This window comes from Rhinoraja longicauda, chromosome 9 (genome assembly GCF_053455715.1).
Source record: "Rhinoraja longicauda isolate Sanriku21f chromosome 9, sRhiLon1.1, whole genome shotgun sequence".
NCBI lineage: Eukaryota > Metazoa > Chordata > Chondrichthyes > Rajiformes > Arhynchobatidae > Rhinoraja > Rhinoraja longicauda.
Genome location: NC_135961.1, coordinates 20,930,674 through 20,944,570, shown reverse-complemented (window position 1 = coordinate 20,944,570; position 13,897 = coordinate 20,930,674). Strand labels below are relative to the sequence as shown.

Here is a 13,897-nt window from a genome sequence, read left to right as displayed (position 1 = left end):
ACTAGAAGAAGCTCATCCCCATATGTAAAGGTGACCTACCCTGTATGTAGTTTCCTCATCATCTGCCATTTAACTCTAAATATCATTTCCTTCTTTAACGCTGGATGTTTTTGAACATAACTGGCTCCTGGGATTACCTAGACGAGGATGTTCCCATATATATGGGGGTTAGCTTCCTGCAAGTTGTCAACGTTTCTGAGAATGTCCTTATATTCTAACACAAAAGGTATATCAGAGGCGATTTTTATTTATGCAGTTTCCTCTGCGATTATCTTTATCAGGTTTGTTAGGTCCATGATTCTATCAATCGGTCCCGATGCATGGTTTTGACCTGAAATGAAAAAACCCCACAAATGTTGCTTGACTTGCTGACTTTCTCCAGATTCCAGCAACTGCAGTCTCTTGTACCTCTCTCTGTGAACCCATCAATCTCATTCTCTCTCTCTCTCTCCATTCCTCTCTCTTTATTCCTTCCTCTCTACCCTCTCCCACCCAAGTCGCACCAGCTTCTCGTTTTCTCCCAACCAAGAGCTAACAATGGCCTGTTTCCAGTATCATCATTACTTTTGTTGGCAAATCTTTCATTCATTGTTCTTTATCTCTCTAAATCATCATCTATATCTCTCGTTTCCCTTTCCCCTGACTGGTCTGAAGAAGGGTCTCGACCCAAAACGTCACCCATTCCTTCTCTCCAGAGATGCTGCCTCCAGCTTTTTGTGTCTACTTTCGATTTAAACCAGCATCTGCAGTTCCTCCCTACAAATCTCATTCTCCCACTTGTTTTCAGATTCTCTTCCACATGCTGTTAACTCCCCACAGTTTTTCCGGCCACATACCTACACTAGGAGTACCTTGTGGTGACCAATTAACCAACCAACCACCAGGTGTTTGTGATGACCATAAGTTAAGGGCACACTCGCTGGAGACGGATTTTAAATGATTTCTTCGCTGTAGGAATTGTTCGGCTATGAGCAGGATGGAAATAATTTGATTGGGGAGTGGTCTGAGTTCATCAAGTTGTTGAATGGGTTTTTTCTCTGGTGACAGTTCTCATGTTTTACCACTTTGAAAGGCTGCTGGGATGGAACAAAATCCAGACTTGCTGGAACCACGGTTTCACTTGTAAATCCTTATGACAGTCACACTAGGGGGGGGCTTGGGAAAGAACACAGAAAATCTCATTCCAACTACATCCTGTTTGTGTTTGTCTGCTCTGCTTCAGTTTTTTCCCCCTGCTGCTAAATTGCTTTAAAAAGCCCATCACAGAGTGGCTTGGTTCCCTGCGTTATGGTGGAAAAGAGATTTATTTTCAATTTCTAGTCCATGACAGTTCCTCTTATTTATACGTCATATTTCTTTACAACATAGAGGAATGCCATTCATGCCATTGAGTCCATGTAGCTCTCAGAATAGTTCCATCAAGCCCATTCTTTCGAAGATAGACACAAATTGCTGCAGTAACTCAACTGGTCAGGCAGCATCTCTGGAGAAAAGGCGCAGGTGACATTTTGGGTCAGAAGCGTTCTTCAATGGGGGGGACGGGACTGGAGGTGAGACAAGGCCAGACCAAAACAGCCAGCAGCAGATCATCTCAGGAAGGGTGAAGTCCATAATGGCCCATTCTCCCTCTTATTTCCCTGGAACTTATTGGCTCTCATATGTCCCTCACCATCCAGATCTTAGGGCAGTTTCTTCCCAGCTGTGATCAGGCAACTGAACCATCCTATCAACACCTGAGCTACCATCTACCTCATTGGAGACTATCGGACTATCTTTTATGGGACTTCACTGGATTTTATCATGCACTAAATGTTATTCCCTTTATCCTGTGTTCGTACACCATAGATGGCTTGATTGTACTCATGTATTCTCTTTCCGCTAACTGGATAGCACGCAACAAAACAGCTTTTCACTGTACCTCAGTATATGTCACAATAAACTAAACTAAACATTCCCTGATTCTCTCACCGCCCACCAACATCAAAGGTAGTTTACAGCAGCCAAGCAGCAGGTCCTTGCGATAACCCTGTGTTAAGGGCACATTTGCTGGAGAATAATTTAAATTGGTTTCTCTTCTTCAATAGGTTCCCTCTTCGGTTAAAGTCTAGTGAGGATCTTAAAAGGAATGCAAGCACACGGGGCCTGAAAGTTGAAGACACTGTCACCAACCTAGGACCAGTTAAACATCATGACATGTGGGACTGAAGGGGTTATAGAGAAAGAAGTGGGACTGTTGACAATGGAAGGTAATGCCTGTTATTGAACACAGTGAACGGGACTATCTCATCACATAAGGGCAGGAGAGGATGCGAGGCAAAACAGGAATGCTCTGGAATAATTAAATCTTGAAATAGCTCTGTCTCGAAGGAACTGCTCTGCTTTTGGTCATCAACCCATTCTGTCCAGAACCTCCTGCCCTAGGTATGTAGGTTAATTGGCTGGGTAAATGTAAAAATTGTCCCTAGTGGGTGTAGGATAGTGTTAATGTACGGGGATCACTGGGCGGCACGGACTTGGCGGGCCGAAAAGGCCTGTTTCCGGCTGTATGTATATGATATGATATGATATCTGCCATGTAGCCAGCAGGTCCCACCTTGAACTCAGAGCCCATAGAACCAGAGTGGAAGAAAATCGTCCCTCATCCCTGAGGGGCTGCCTAAGAAGACATCAAATTACACCAATGGAAAGGTTAAGAGAAGTAGCCTGAAGCTCATTCAGAGGGTGTCATCAGAGTGCTGCTATGATTTGGTGATACGTCAGTGAAAGAATCGTATGCAGTAATTCCCAAGTGTCTGTACTTCACTTGGAGCCAGGGCAGCTAAATTGTATCCTGGAATAATGGGGTTGTCCTCTGTGGAGAGATTGAGTAGAAATGATCTATACTCAGTGGAGTCTGTATTGCTAGAAAGACAAGCAACATACATGGTCTACATGGTCCACTCCAGACAAATAAAACAGAAACAATTATGACAAAAAATATACAATGGCAAATATATATATATATATATATATATATGAATTAAAACAAGGCCTAACCAACTAAATAATTAATTTCATTTAGATTAACTATTAAAAATGTGTTAACTAATTAATTAAAATTATTATAAATCACCTACCTCCCTTGGAGCTGTTCCTTTCCATTAAAGTAGGGTTTGCACCTGGAAATGGTTAACTGGGTAGATATTGCCAGTGTATCTACAGGGAATCAATGCTATGATGCAGTGTTACACAAGAGTCCAACATCAGAGCACAGTCGGTATAACAGCGGTGAAGGACATTCAAGAGATCTACATTTGTCTGAGGAGCCATCCCTCATACATGTGATTGGGATAAGGAGTTGACCATTTGAGAGAGATATAGGGAAATATAAAGCCTTCTGCTTCTATGTTAATGTTTTGTTTTAGGATGACGTGGCAGAGAGTAAGATCAGAGCCTGGGATACCTTTATTTTTTTCAAGCCTCAATTGGAATCATCAATTTTGCCATCAAGTGGTATTCACCAATGCACATTTCAGTTCCAATAAAACACTCAACTCTAGTTCTTATCATATTCTCAAATAAACATGGGCACAAGAGCTGATTGTCAAAGGAGAAGTGACAGTTGCAGCACCCAACATCAAAGCAGAATTTTATTAAGAAGAAGCCTTAAAGTAGCTGAGGTCAGAGATAAATATTTACACCAACATGATGTTGAAGGGCAACTTTGCAGAGCAAATATCACTGCACACTCACCAACGACTTGCACAGTTGTAACATGACATCCCAACTCCTGTACTCGATGGCCTGACCGATGAGGACAACTGTGTCAAGTGCTTATCACCACCCTGTCCGCCTGTGTCGTCACTATCAGTTAAATATGTCCCTGTACCACTAGGTCCTTATGTTCTGCATCACTGTCCAGGCCTCTACTATTGACTGTGTAAGTCCAACCCTGGTTTAACTTACCAAAATGCAACGTCTAACTCTTGTACTAGTTTAATTCCATATCATATCATATCATATCATATCATATATATACAGCCGGAAACAGGCCTTTTCGGCCCACCAAGTCCGTGCCGCCCAGCGATCCCCGCACATTAACACCATCCTACACCCACTAGGGACAATATTTACATTTACCCAGCCAATTAACCTACATACCTGTACATCTTTGGAGTGTGGGAGGAAACCGAAGATCTCGGAGAAAACCCACGCAGGTCACGGGGAGAACGTACAAACTCCTTACAGTGCAGCACCCGTAGTCAGGATCGAACCTGAGTCTCCGGCGCTGCATTCGCTGTAAAGCAGCAACTCTACCGCTGCGCTACCGTGCCGGTTGATCCATCAGTGACATTCCAGTAAGATTAGGGGTCAGTTGCTTGCCACCAATTCTACAGTTCAGCCATATTCTGAAGCCCATGTCACCCTGACATCCAGGCAAGTGTGGACATAAGGCAGATTAATTCAACCTTTAATTTCACTCTTGCCAAGCCAATATATTTTATTCTGCTGATGCAAACATTTTCTGTGCCCCGAGTCCCACCATTCATTTAAAAGTTTGACATGTTTTGAAACAATTGCCATTTTAAACAACTGCTTCATTGTAATAAAATGGTTACCACTTCCATATATTTCAAAATTGGCATAAGTACATAACCAAGCCCAATATCTGACTTCTTCCTCGGGCCTTTTGTCTCAAGCATATGAATTACTTATCAGCACAGAAGACACATTCATTTGTGGCATGTTAAAAAATGGAAGTAGAAAGCACTGTTGATTTCAATGGTGTGCAATGAGATTGTATTATTAAATTGATCATCACTAACATTCGCACATCTGTCACTTCCATGTCTTTCTTATCTTGGCATTATTATCTTGGTAGGTCCCACCTGCTACACACCCATCTGTCAATTATACCGCAGTGAAAAATTTGAACCATTCTTCAGACCAATCAAGCTGTAACCAATATAATCAGCCTGTCAAGCACCAACAATTAGAAAAGTCACAAATGTTTTTATATTTGCCTTATTTTAATAAAAATGCATTAACTGCTCTTGCTTAGCTATTCTGGGGATTGCTCATAAATACAGCAAAAATATATGAGGATCTTCCCATGTTTTCTTTGAAGTCTGTTGTCATTGGTAATTAGCCATTACATCCATTTAATGCAAATCAAGGGATCATTCTTCAAAGATAAATTATGTTCAGCTTCAAAATATTTAACTAAAATATACTCTATTTATTAATTTTATCTTTTCCAACAATAACAGTCTTTGAGAGCAGTGGTAAAATGGAGTTTAATTGTGTATTCTAGCCCAGTTTTCAGCCAACAGATCCCTGAATTATGACCTCCCCAGTAATCTGAGTAAGAGTGTTTTATATCCTAGGCTGCTATATTATCTGTGAAATACTTTCTACAATAAGTCAAGGAACGCCAAAAAAGTAAAACCGAAATAATTTATTTAACCACTAGAGCACCACAAGATTTGCAGGCTTCACAGATATACCATGTGTTAAAATACATAGTAATTAGCCAACAAATATGTATGTTTGACCAAAATGTACGTTTTTAAGATAGTAAGGAAAAAGCACCCTCCCTCCCAAGTGGTAAGATCATAAAATGTCCAACATTTACTAAGGACCAAGAATAAGTGTACAAGTTTTTTTTAAACAATAGATTCAAGGACTTCAGCATTACAAGAGAAAGCTTAATGGTATCAGTGCAATCCTGAGGAAAATAAACTTCATCCGAATGGAGCAAAGAAAAAAATCAGCAGATGGATATACTGAGCAAAATACAGAGAGAGGTCTTAGATTCTTTTTTAAAAAAGCATTTAACATTTGCCTGCATCCAGCGCAGTCACGCATAGTTTGACATTCTGGCATCCTATCTCTTTCAATAAGAATTAAAAGACAAATTATGCCATTCATATATAGAGACCCCTACACCATCCACAATGAATGACACTCAGAGAGTTAAAGATAGGTTATCCCTGACAAAAGTGCTTGCAACTGACATTTTCAATGTCAGAAGCTGTTTCCACGTATTTATCCACAATGCATGGTTTGTGAATTTCAACTGCTCTTTAAAAAGTATTAGATGAGAATTAAGTTCAGCCCACTGTCTTCATAAAAAAGGTATTTGGCAAACATTTTTTTTGTCATTTGTCTGAAACACATGATGCAATTACCTCATACATGTAAATCCAGCCAAAATGTATCATTGCAGGCAATATTACAATAATGAAGATGATGTATGAGTTTTCACACTTGCCAAATGAAAGACATTTTGCCAGCTACTTCATTTTTGAAGGCACGGACCTTTTAAAATGATTTACTCTTTATATCTCAATGAACAATGTAAATCATAGGGGAAAGAATCTAAAATGAATAGGCAGTATTATAAAATAGTTAACATGGTTTTATCATCTGGTATGATGAGCACTGCAGGCACAGGGATTTTTAAATGGTTTAAATGAATGCCCTATCCACATCAGTGAGTCATAAGAAGTAATGAAGGGAATCTGGATATTTATTTTATTTGTACAACTACATCAGCATATTTTCCACTGTATATCTTAAGAAAGTTGTCAAAGGTCACTGTTATTTCCATGAGTTAACTTGTGAAATTTCAGCACAGAGTTTCTTGCATATTTTTCGAGTGACCTTATATTTACTTTGCACTTAAGATATGAATGAAAATAGTCACAACAGTGGGATATTCCCAGAGTATAATAACGGAAGACTTTTGAAATTAATATTTAAAATAGTTTTTCACAATTAAAATACATTGGAAGTAAAAAAAGAGCTTACAGTTTGATTACACTGACTTTTTATAATTCTCCAACTAAATAAACTCGAGCACTTGAATATTCCTGTCCTCCTCAGCTGTGAGATGCTATGGTATAGATATGCAGACTGTTTTCCAGCTGTTCCTGCACCATAGTTACCCACCAGGACTATTACTGGAGCAATGTAGAAAGTAGAAAGCTCTCTGTATAGCTATCATACTATACAGAAGAAAGCTAATCTTGCCTGCATTGATTCGTCTTGAAAAATTGATCAATTTCCTTGCCTTTTTTTCTAAAACAATGACTTCTGAACCCATGACTTTGTCTACAACAACCATTCAGAGTCTTTATTTCGAGTTAGTCATCTCATAATTACGCTGTCGGTTATAATGCCGTCTCTTGACTAAGATTTAAGTAACATCCTGCTGAAGAGACAATATCGTGACCACAGACACAAAGGCAACAAATTCAGAAATCCTGTAGACTTTGTGGAGCAGGATTAGAACATGGATCTCCTGTTCAGGAAGCAGAGCACTACAAAAGAATCTAGCACCATTTCTTAGATGTCTGAGGTCGTACGACAAAAGAAAGAAATTAAGCTCTCAGGGAAAATGGATGTTTCCCAATGTTCATAAAGCACATGAAGGAACTCTATTAAAGATGATAAGACATGGAGTATAAATGGATCAATGAACCCTAATGATTTTTGTTCTGTGGAAAAAATAATTGGTCTCCACTTAAAATGAATCACACCACTTGAAGAACTGCAGACACGGACCCAGGTGCTCTTATTCCACGTTGCAGCATCTTACAGCATCCCTAGTGTGACTTATGATTAAAAAGACACAATACTGGTATCATTACTATTGACCTGTTTCCAGCCCGAAATAGTATGGGGGCTTGGTCAGAGAAGCCTGCTAGGCTGTCCTTACAGATAAAATGTTTCAACCTCGGTGTAAACAGAAGCATCACTTTCATATTGTTGTTCTATTTTCTTTATTTTTAACAATACTGTACACATTTCAGTTTTGTGTTTGCTAATTGTTCACTCATAATTAAACTGGCAACAATAAAGCATCACACTGATAGATTTGAAAACAGAAATTAAGGCAGAGTTAGAGTTGAAATTTTGTATATAGGTCGATGATCAATATGGAGAAAGGAGAAAACTAGTGTCATTTTGCACACCTGTTCGGTATGCGGGAGCAAGTGCATTTCCTGAACTGCTTTTAAAGATGAAGTTTAAATACAGAATCCAAGAAACTGAAAACTCAATGAAAACAATCCCCATATATCTGTGCTCTGCATTTGTTTTTGCAAACACATTTGCCCTGGATTTGGGGGAATCTGCTCCTGTTGTGTGGTCTTGCTCAACAGGTGCCTGGATTGAAGAGATGGCAAAAAGATCACTGAACCTGAGTTAATGCTTAGCCAGTTTTTTGGATATTAAAAATAGAGGCCCACAATATTACAAGTCCCACAAACTGCGAATGCTGACCTCTGCACTTCTGACCTGCACTGCCACAGGGGCATCGCAATTTTGCACGAAGATTTGTAAACACAAGGTCAGATTCGCCAGAGCTGGCGAACTTTGGAATCATATTGGCAAAGTAGTATATAAAAATAGATGTACAATTATTTAAAGAGAAAAATTTCTGCCACCTGAATCTTCGAGCCATTGACTTTAATGGTTGGAAAATTGGGAGGGTTCTCCATCAACCACATCCGATTGCTGCAGCTAATCAGCACGCCTATTGAGTAGGACTCTGTACCACTACATTTTTGAGGTTAATAAGTGGTTGAAACTATTGAGAACGGAAGATAAAAAGCATTGTCTGAACTTTTGTTTTGAAAAATTAACCCCAACTTTCAGCCTTCTCACCAAATTATTCAAATCTTTTTCTAGCCCGAAATTCTTCACCGTGAAGACATTTCTCCTATAAGTATCTCAATATTTGGATTTTAAGTGTTCCACCTGGCATTCCTTCTTTCTCCTATTAACTCTCATTGTTAGGCCCAAACGCTTACTGCCAGCATTCCAAGCCAATATGATATTTAACCATTTACATTGATTTCAAATTTTCTAATCCTTTCCAGCCACATTGACCCAATAACACATCCCCTTAATGGACATATCAGCAATACATTTGATTATACGTGCCCTAAGAAAGGGGTATATAGGATGCCAACTGCATAACAATACATAAGAGATCAAGTAAGGCACGGGACCTGTACAACATTTCCACTAAGTGGGACTCATTTTATTTCACATATTAACACTTACAATTCTTCCAGTGTTTTATTTAAAAAAATTAAAGGTTCTGTGTCTCATCTATCACACTAAAATAGTTGATGAAGGATAGAAATAAAGCCTTCAATGTACATTTTTTGTTCCATTTGTTTCTGTTGGTAGTTAAACGAAAAAAAAGTTTCCAAATAGTTCAAACTAGTACCATGTATTGTTCTTGTGTTTAACACTGATGAGCCTGGGATTTTCAAGGGATGTAATCGTTCTTAGCTGCATTTGCAAGACTTAACAATCATATTCGAGAGGTGTTCAATTTTGGGATTTTTGCCAATGAAGTAGAGGATAGTGAGGGGCTCCAGGTCTTGAGAAACGCAGCAAGGGGAAGCCGAGGCTTCGGGATTGATATTGTTGTACAGGCCAAGTATCTGAAATAAAGAAAACATCATTTAGTCTGCCAAGTAAACTTTCAGAAAAAAAACCAGTCATGTCAGAATGGCCTGTGGTCATTCTGGTAGGAAGTTTACAGTATGTAGAACTGAAAGAGTAAATGGTCACTTGAGAAATGTCTTAAACAAACACCACCATACTGGGAGAAAGGTGCTGTTGTATGAACATTGCTCGTTTCAATAGGCAAAAGTGTATCGTTTTGTGCTTTTCAATTTCACAAAGCAACATCACAGAAACATTTTTACAGTGAAAAAGTGAGATTTGATTTTTAAAGAGCATTCAAGCCAATTAGTGGGTCCAGATGGCAGTGAAAGTACTTAATATAATTCCATGGCAATGTGTGAAGTGTTGCCATTATAACAGTTTGCCACCTTTGGCATCTGTAAATATTTTGACCGTCTCCCAGGGATTAAGAAAGGCCCTGAAACATCTCCTGTTACGTTTTTTTTACAACTAGAATTTCATTAAACAAGCTTTGTATAATGTGCTGGCTGCACTCAAATGCTCTATTATTCAGCACTTCAATGTGCTCACAGAGCCTTAGAGTCATACAGCTAAAAAGCACGTAAACAGGCCCTTCAGACCAACTCATCCATGCCGACCAAGATGTCTAACTGAACTAGTTCAACTTACCTGACCTATATCCCTCCAAATCCATGTAGCTGTCCAAATATCTTTTAAATGTTGTAATTTTATCTGCCACCACCACTTTTTCTGCCAGCTCTTTCCATATACACAAGCCCCCTGTATGAAAAAGATGTCCCTTCTCATCTTAAATCTGTGCCCCTAGCTTTAGACTCCCCTACCCTGGAGAAAAGAGTGTGACCATTTGCCTTATTGATGTCCCTCGTAAATTTAGAAACCTCTATAAAGTAACCCATTAGTCTCCTATGCTCCACCGAAAAAAGACTTAGCCTCTTTATAACTCAACCCCTCCAAACCCGGTGACATCCTTGTAAATATTCCCCCCCCCCCCCCCCCCCCCCCCACCCCCCCACTTCTAGTTCACAACGTATTTCCTGTAACTGGGTGACCGGGACCCTACACAGGACTCCATGTGTGGCCTTACTTACCAATGTCATGTACAGCTACAGCATTATGTCCCATCTCCTTCCCTCAGTACCCTGACCGGTGAAGCCAAGCATGACAAATGCCATCTTCACTACCCTGTTTACCTGTGTTACCACTTTAATGGAGCTATGTACCTGCACCGAAGATAGACACAAAACGTTGGAGAGACTCAGCGGGACAGGCAGCATCTCTGGAGAGAAGAAATGGGTGACGTTTTGGGTCAAGACCTTTCTTCAGACAGTACCTGTAGATGTACCTGCACCTCTGGGTCTCTCTGTTCTACAGCACACCTCAGACTCCTACTATTTACTGTGTATCCGCATGTACTGGTCTGTTTTACCAAAACGCCATACCTTTGGATTTTTTCTGAATTAAACTCTATCTGCCATTCCTTGGGCCTGTTAATCACAACCTATCATTATAAACGTTGATAACCTTCATCACTGTCCACTATATCACCAATTTTAGTGTCATCTAAAATTTTAGTGTTATCAAATTTATTAATCCTGCAACTTACATTCACATCTGAATCGTTAATATAAATAATGAACAACAATGGACACAGCACAGATCCCCGAGGCTTGTAACCACTTGCTACAGGTTTTCAAAACACTGGCGACTCTAAAGATTTGATTGTTACCATTCCAAACACCAACAAGCTATCCAGGGACAATGCTTAATTGTCCAGAATTCTTGCTTATTAGCTTCAATCAGGCAGACCACTCAGGATGGCATCGTGAATCTTGACTCCATTCGTCGAAAACACACAGGTTAATCAGCGGAAGCAGCGACCCGCCATCCCAACTCTCCACACTCTGGTTCTATCCAACATCTCTTGCTCCGTGTGTGGACAAACTCCGCACTGCCTCACTTGGCCTTCTCAGATTTTCTGTTCTGTTCTGTTTTCTCATTCAGTTATAACTACATGGTGTTGTGAATCATTCACTAATTCAGTATTCCTATTCATTGTAATTTCTCACCGGATGTTTTGAGTCCTGAATAAGTTTATGGAGTACTGTGGGAATGAAAAATGGTACCGTTCGTAGCTGTATAAAGGCTCACAATTCTGGAAACTACTTAAAAATCAGACCACATATTTTTCTTCTTTCATCTCTTTCACCAACTAATGTGTAGATATTTGCACAACTCAATTGTTTCTTGCAATGTTGGTAGAAAAGGAGATGAGGCCCAGTCGTGAATATAGGAAGTAAGGCAAGTGATTTAAAAGCAGGGCCACTAGGGTGGTCGTCTCTGGGTTAATGTCTGTGCCATGAGTCAGTGAAAATAGGAATAGGAGGGTAGGGCAGGTGAAAGTGCGGCTGAGGAGCTGATGCAGTGGTCAGAGGTTCACATATTTGGACCATTGGGATCTTTATTGGGACAGAGGTGACCTTGACAAGAGGGATAGGTTGCACCTGAACTGGAGGGGGACCAATATTGTGGCAGGGAGATTTGCTTGTACTACTCGGGAGGGTTTATACTAGTTTGGCAGGAGGCTAGGACATAAAGCAGTGGTGACACAGATGTGAAGGCTGAGGGCAAAGACAAAAGTTAAAGAGAGCAATTTAAGTTGACAAGATAAGGAGAAGCATGGCACGGAACAAGACGTCTGATGGTTTAATCTGATTTCAATACAAAAGGCCTAACAGGTACGGCAGGTGAACAGTGCATCGATTGCAACATGGAACTGGAATATATTAGTTATTACCAAATTGTAGTTGGAGGGATAGTCAGTTCAATCTTCTGGGGTACAAATGCTACAGGAGGACTGGAAGTGGAGGCAAGGGAAGAGGGGGATTTGTTTTTTCTCTGATTAAGCAGAACAACACAGCAGCACATGGAGAAGATATTCCCGGGGGATGTCTAGTGAGGCTAAATGGGTGGAATTGAGAAATAAGAATGGGTTGATCACTTTGATGGGATTGTACAATAGGCTCCCAGTGGTAATTGAGAGTTCAGGGAGCAAATATGTAGGAATTTCACAGATAGCTGCAAGAATAATATGGTTGTAATTGTGTGGCATTTTAACTTTCCTAATATTAACTGGAACTGTCACAGTTCTGCGAGCTTGGATGGGGTAAAATTTGTTCAGTTATGTTCAGGAAAAAATGCCTTATTGATATCTGGGTGGCCCAACTAGAGAAGGGACAAATCTTGATCTCCTCTTGGGAGGGGAGGTGACTGAAGTGTTAATGGGGGAGCACTTTGGGACCATTGCCCATAATTTTGTTAGTTTTACAAAGAAGTGGAAAAGGATACAACTGATCCAAACGTTGAAGTCCTAAATTGGGGCAAGGCCAAGTTTGATGGTCTGAGACGGGAACTATCAAAGGTTGATTGGGAGAGATTGTTTGCAGGTAAAGGATCGTCTGGTAAGTGAGAAGCTTTAAAACAAGATAAGAAAGGGAGAGTTGGGGGCCAGCACATTCCTCTAAGAGTGAAGGGCAAGGCTGGCAGGAGTTGAGAACCTTGGATAACAAGAATATTGAGGCCCTTGTCAAGAAGAATGTAAACAAGCAGGTTCAAATGAATCCCTTGAGGAATATAGGGAGTGTAATAGTGCACTTAGAAGGAAAATCAGGATGGCAAAACGGAGTCATGAAATAGATTTGGCAGATAAGCAAAGGAGAACCCAATGAGACTCTCCAAGCATATTACGGGCAGAAGAGTAAGGAGAGAGAGAATAGGAGCCTTTAAAGATCAACAATGTTGTTTATATATGGAACCACAAGAGATGGGCAAAGTCCAAAGTAAATACTTCTCATTTTTATTTACTGTTAGAAAGACAGATGGTAGGAAATTTGGGGAGGCTTATAATGTGCATGGAGAGAGTCCACATTACAGACAGAGGTTGTTGGAGGTCTTAAAACACATATAGATAAATCCACAGGCCCTGTTCGGCTGGGTCTTTTTGCCCTGAATGAAGTAGATTGAAGGGTGACCTTATGGAGGTACATAAAATCATGTTCACCATAGACAAGATGAATAGCCACAGTCCTTTCCCCAGGATAGGGGATTCTAAAACTATTAGACATACATTTAAGCAACTTAAAAAGAAGCTGAGGGGCAACTTTTTAACACAGAGCGTGGTGCATACATGGAACAAGCTGGCAGAGGAAGTGGTAAAGGTGGCTACAGTTATGACATTTAATAGACACTTAGAAAGATACATGGACAGGAAAGTTAGAGGAATATGGTTTAGGGAGGAATTGCAGATGCTGGTTTAAAACGTAGATAGACGCAAAATGCTGGAGTAACTCAGCGGGGACAGGTAGCATCTCTGGAGAGAAGGAATGGGTGACGTTTTGGGTCGAAGAAAACCCTTCTGATGAAGGGTCTCGACCCAAGATTTCAACCATTC

The 13,897-nt window shown here is 40.2% G+C and overlaps 1 protein-coding gene across 1 annotated transcript in view; it reads right to left on the bottom strand.

The window, feature by feature from the left end:
* Positions 1-6,844: 6,844 nt before the first annotated feature.
* The window catches only part of LOC144596524 (transforming growth factor beta-2 proprotein-like), an 80,680-nt gene continuing 73,627 nt past the window's right edge, over positions 6,845-13,897 (bottom strand). The window contains exon 7 of the mRNA XM_078404923.1: positions 6,845-9,443. Within this exon, the coding sequence (XP_078261049.1) occupies positions 9,285-9,443 (159 nt within the window). The 3' untranslated portion in view covers positions 6,845-9,284. The remainder of the gene's footprint in view (positions 9,444-13,897) is intronic.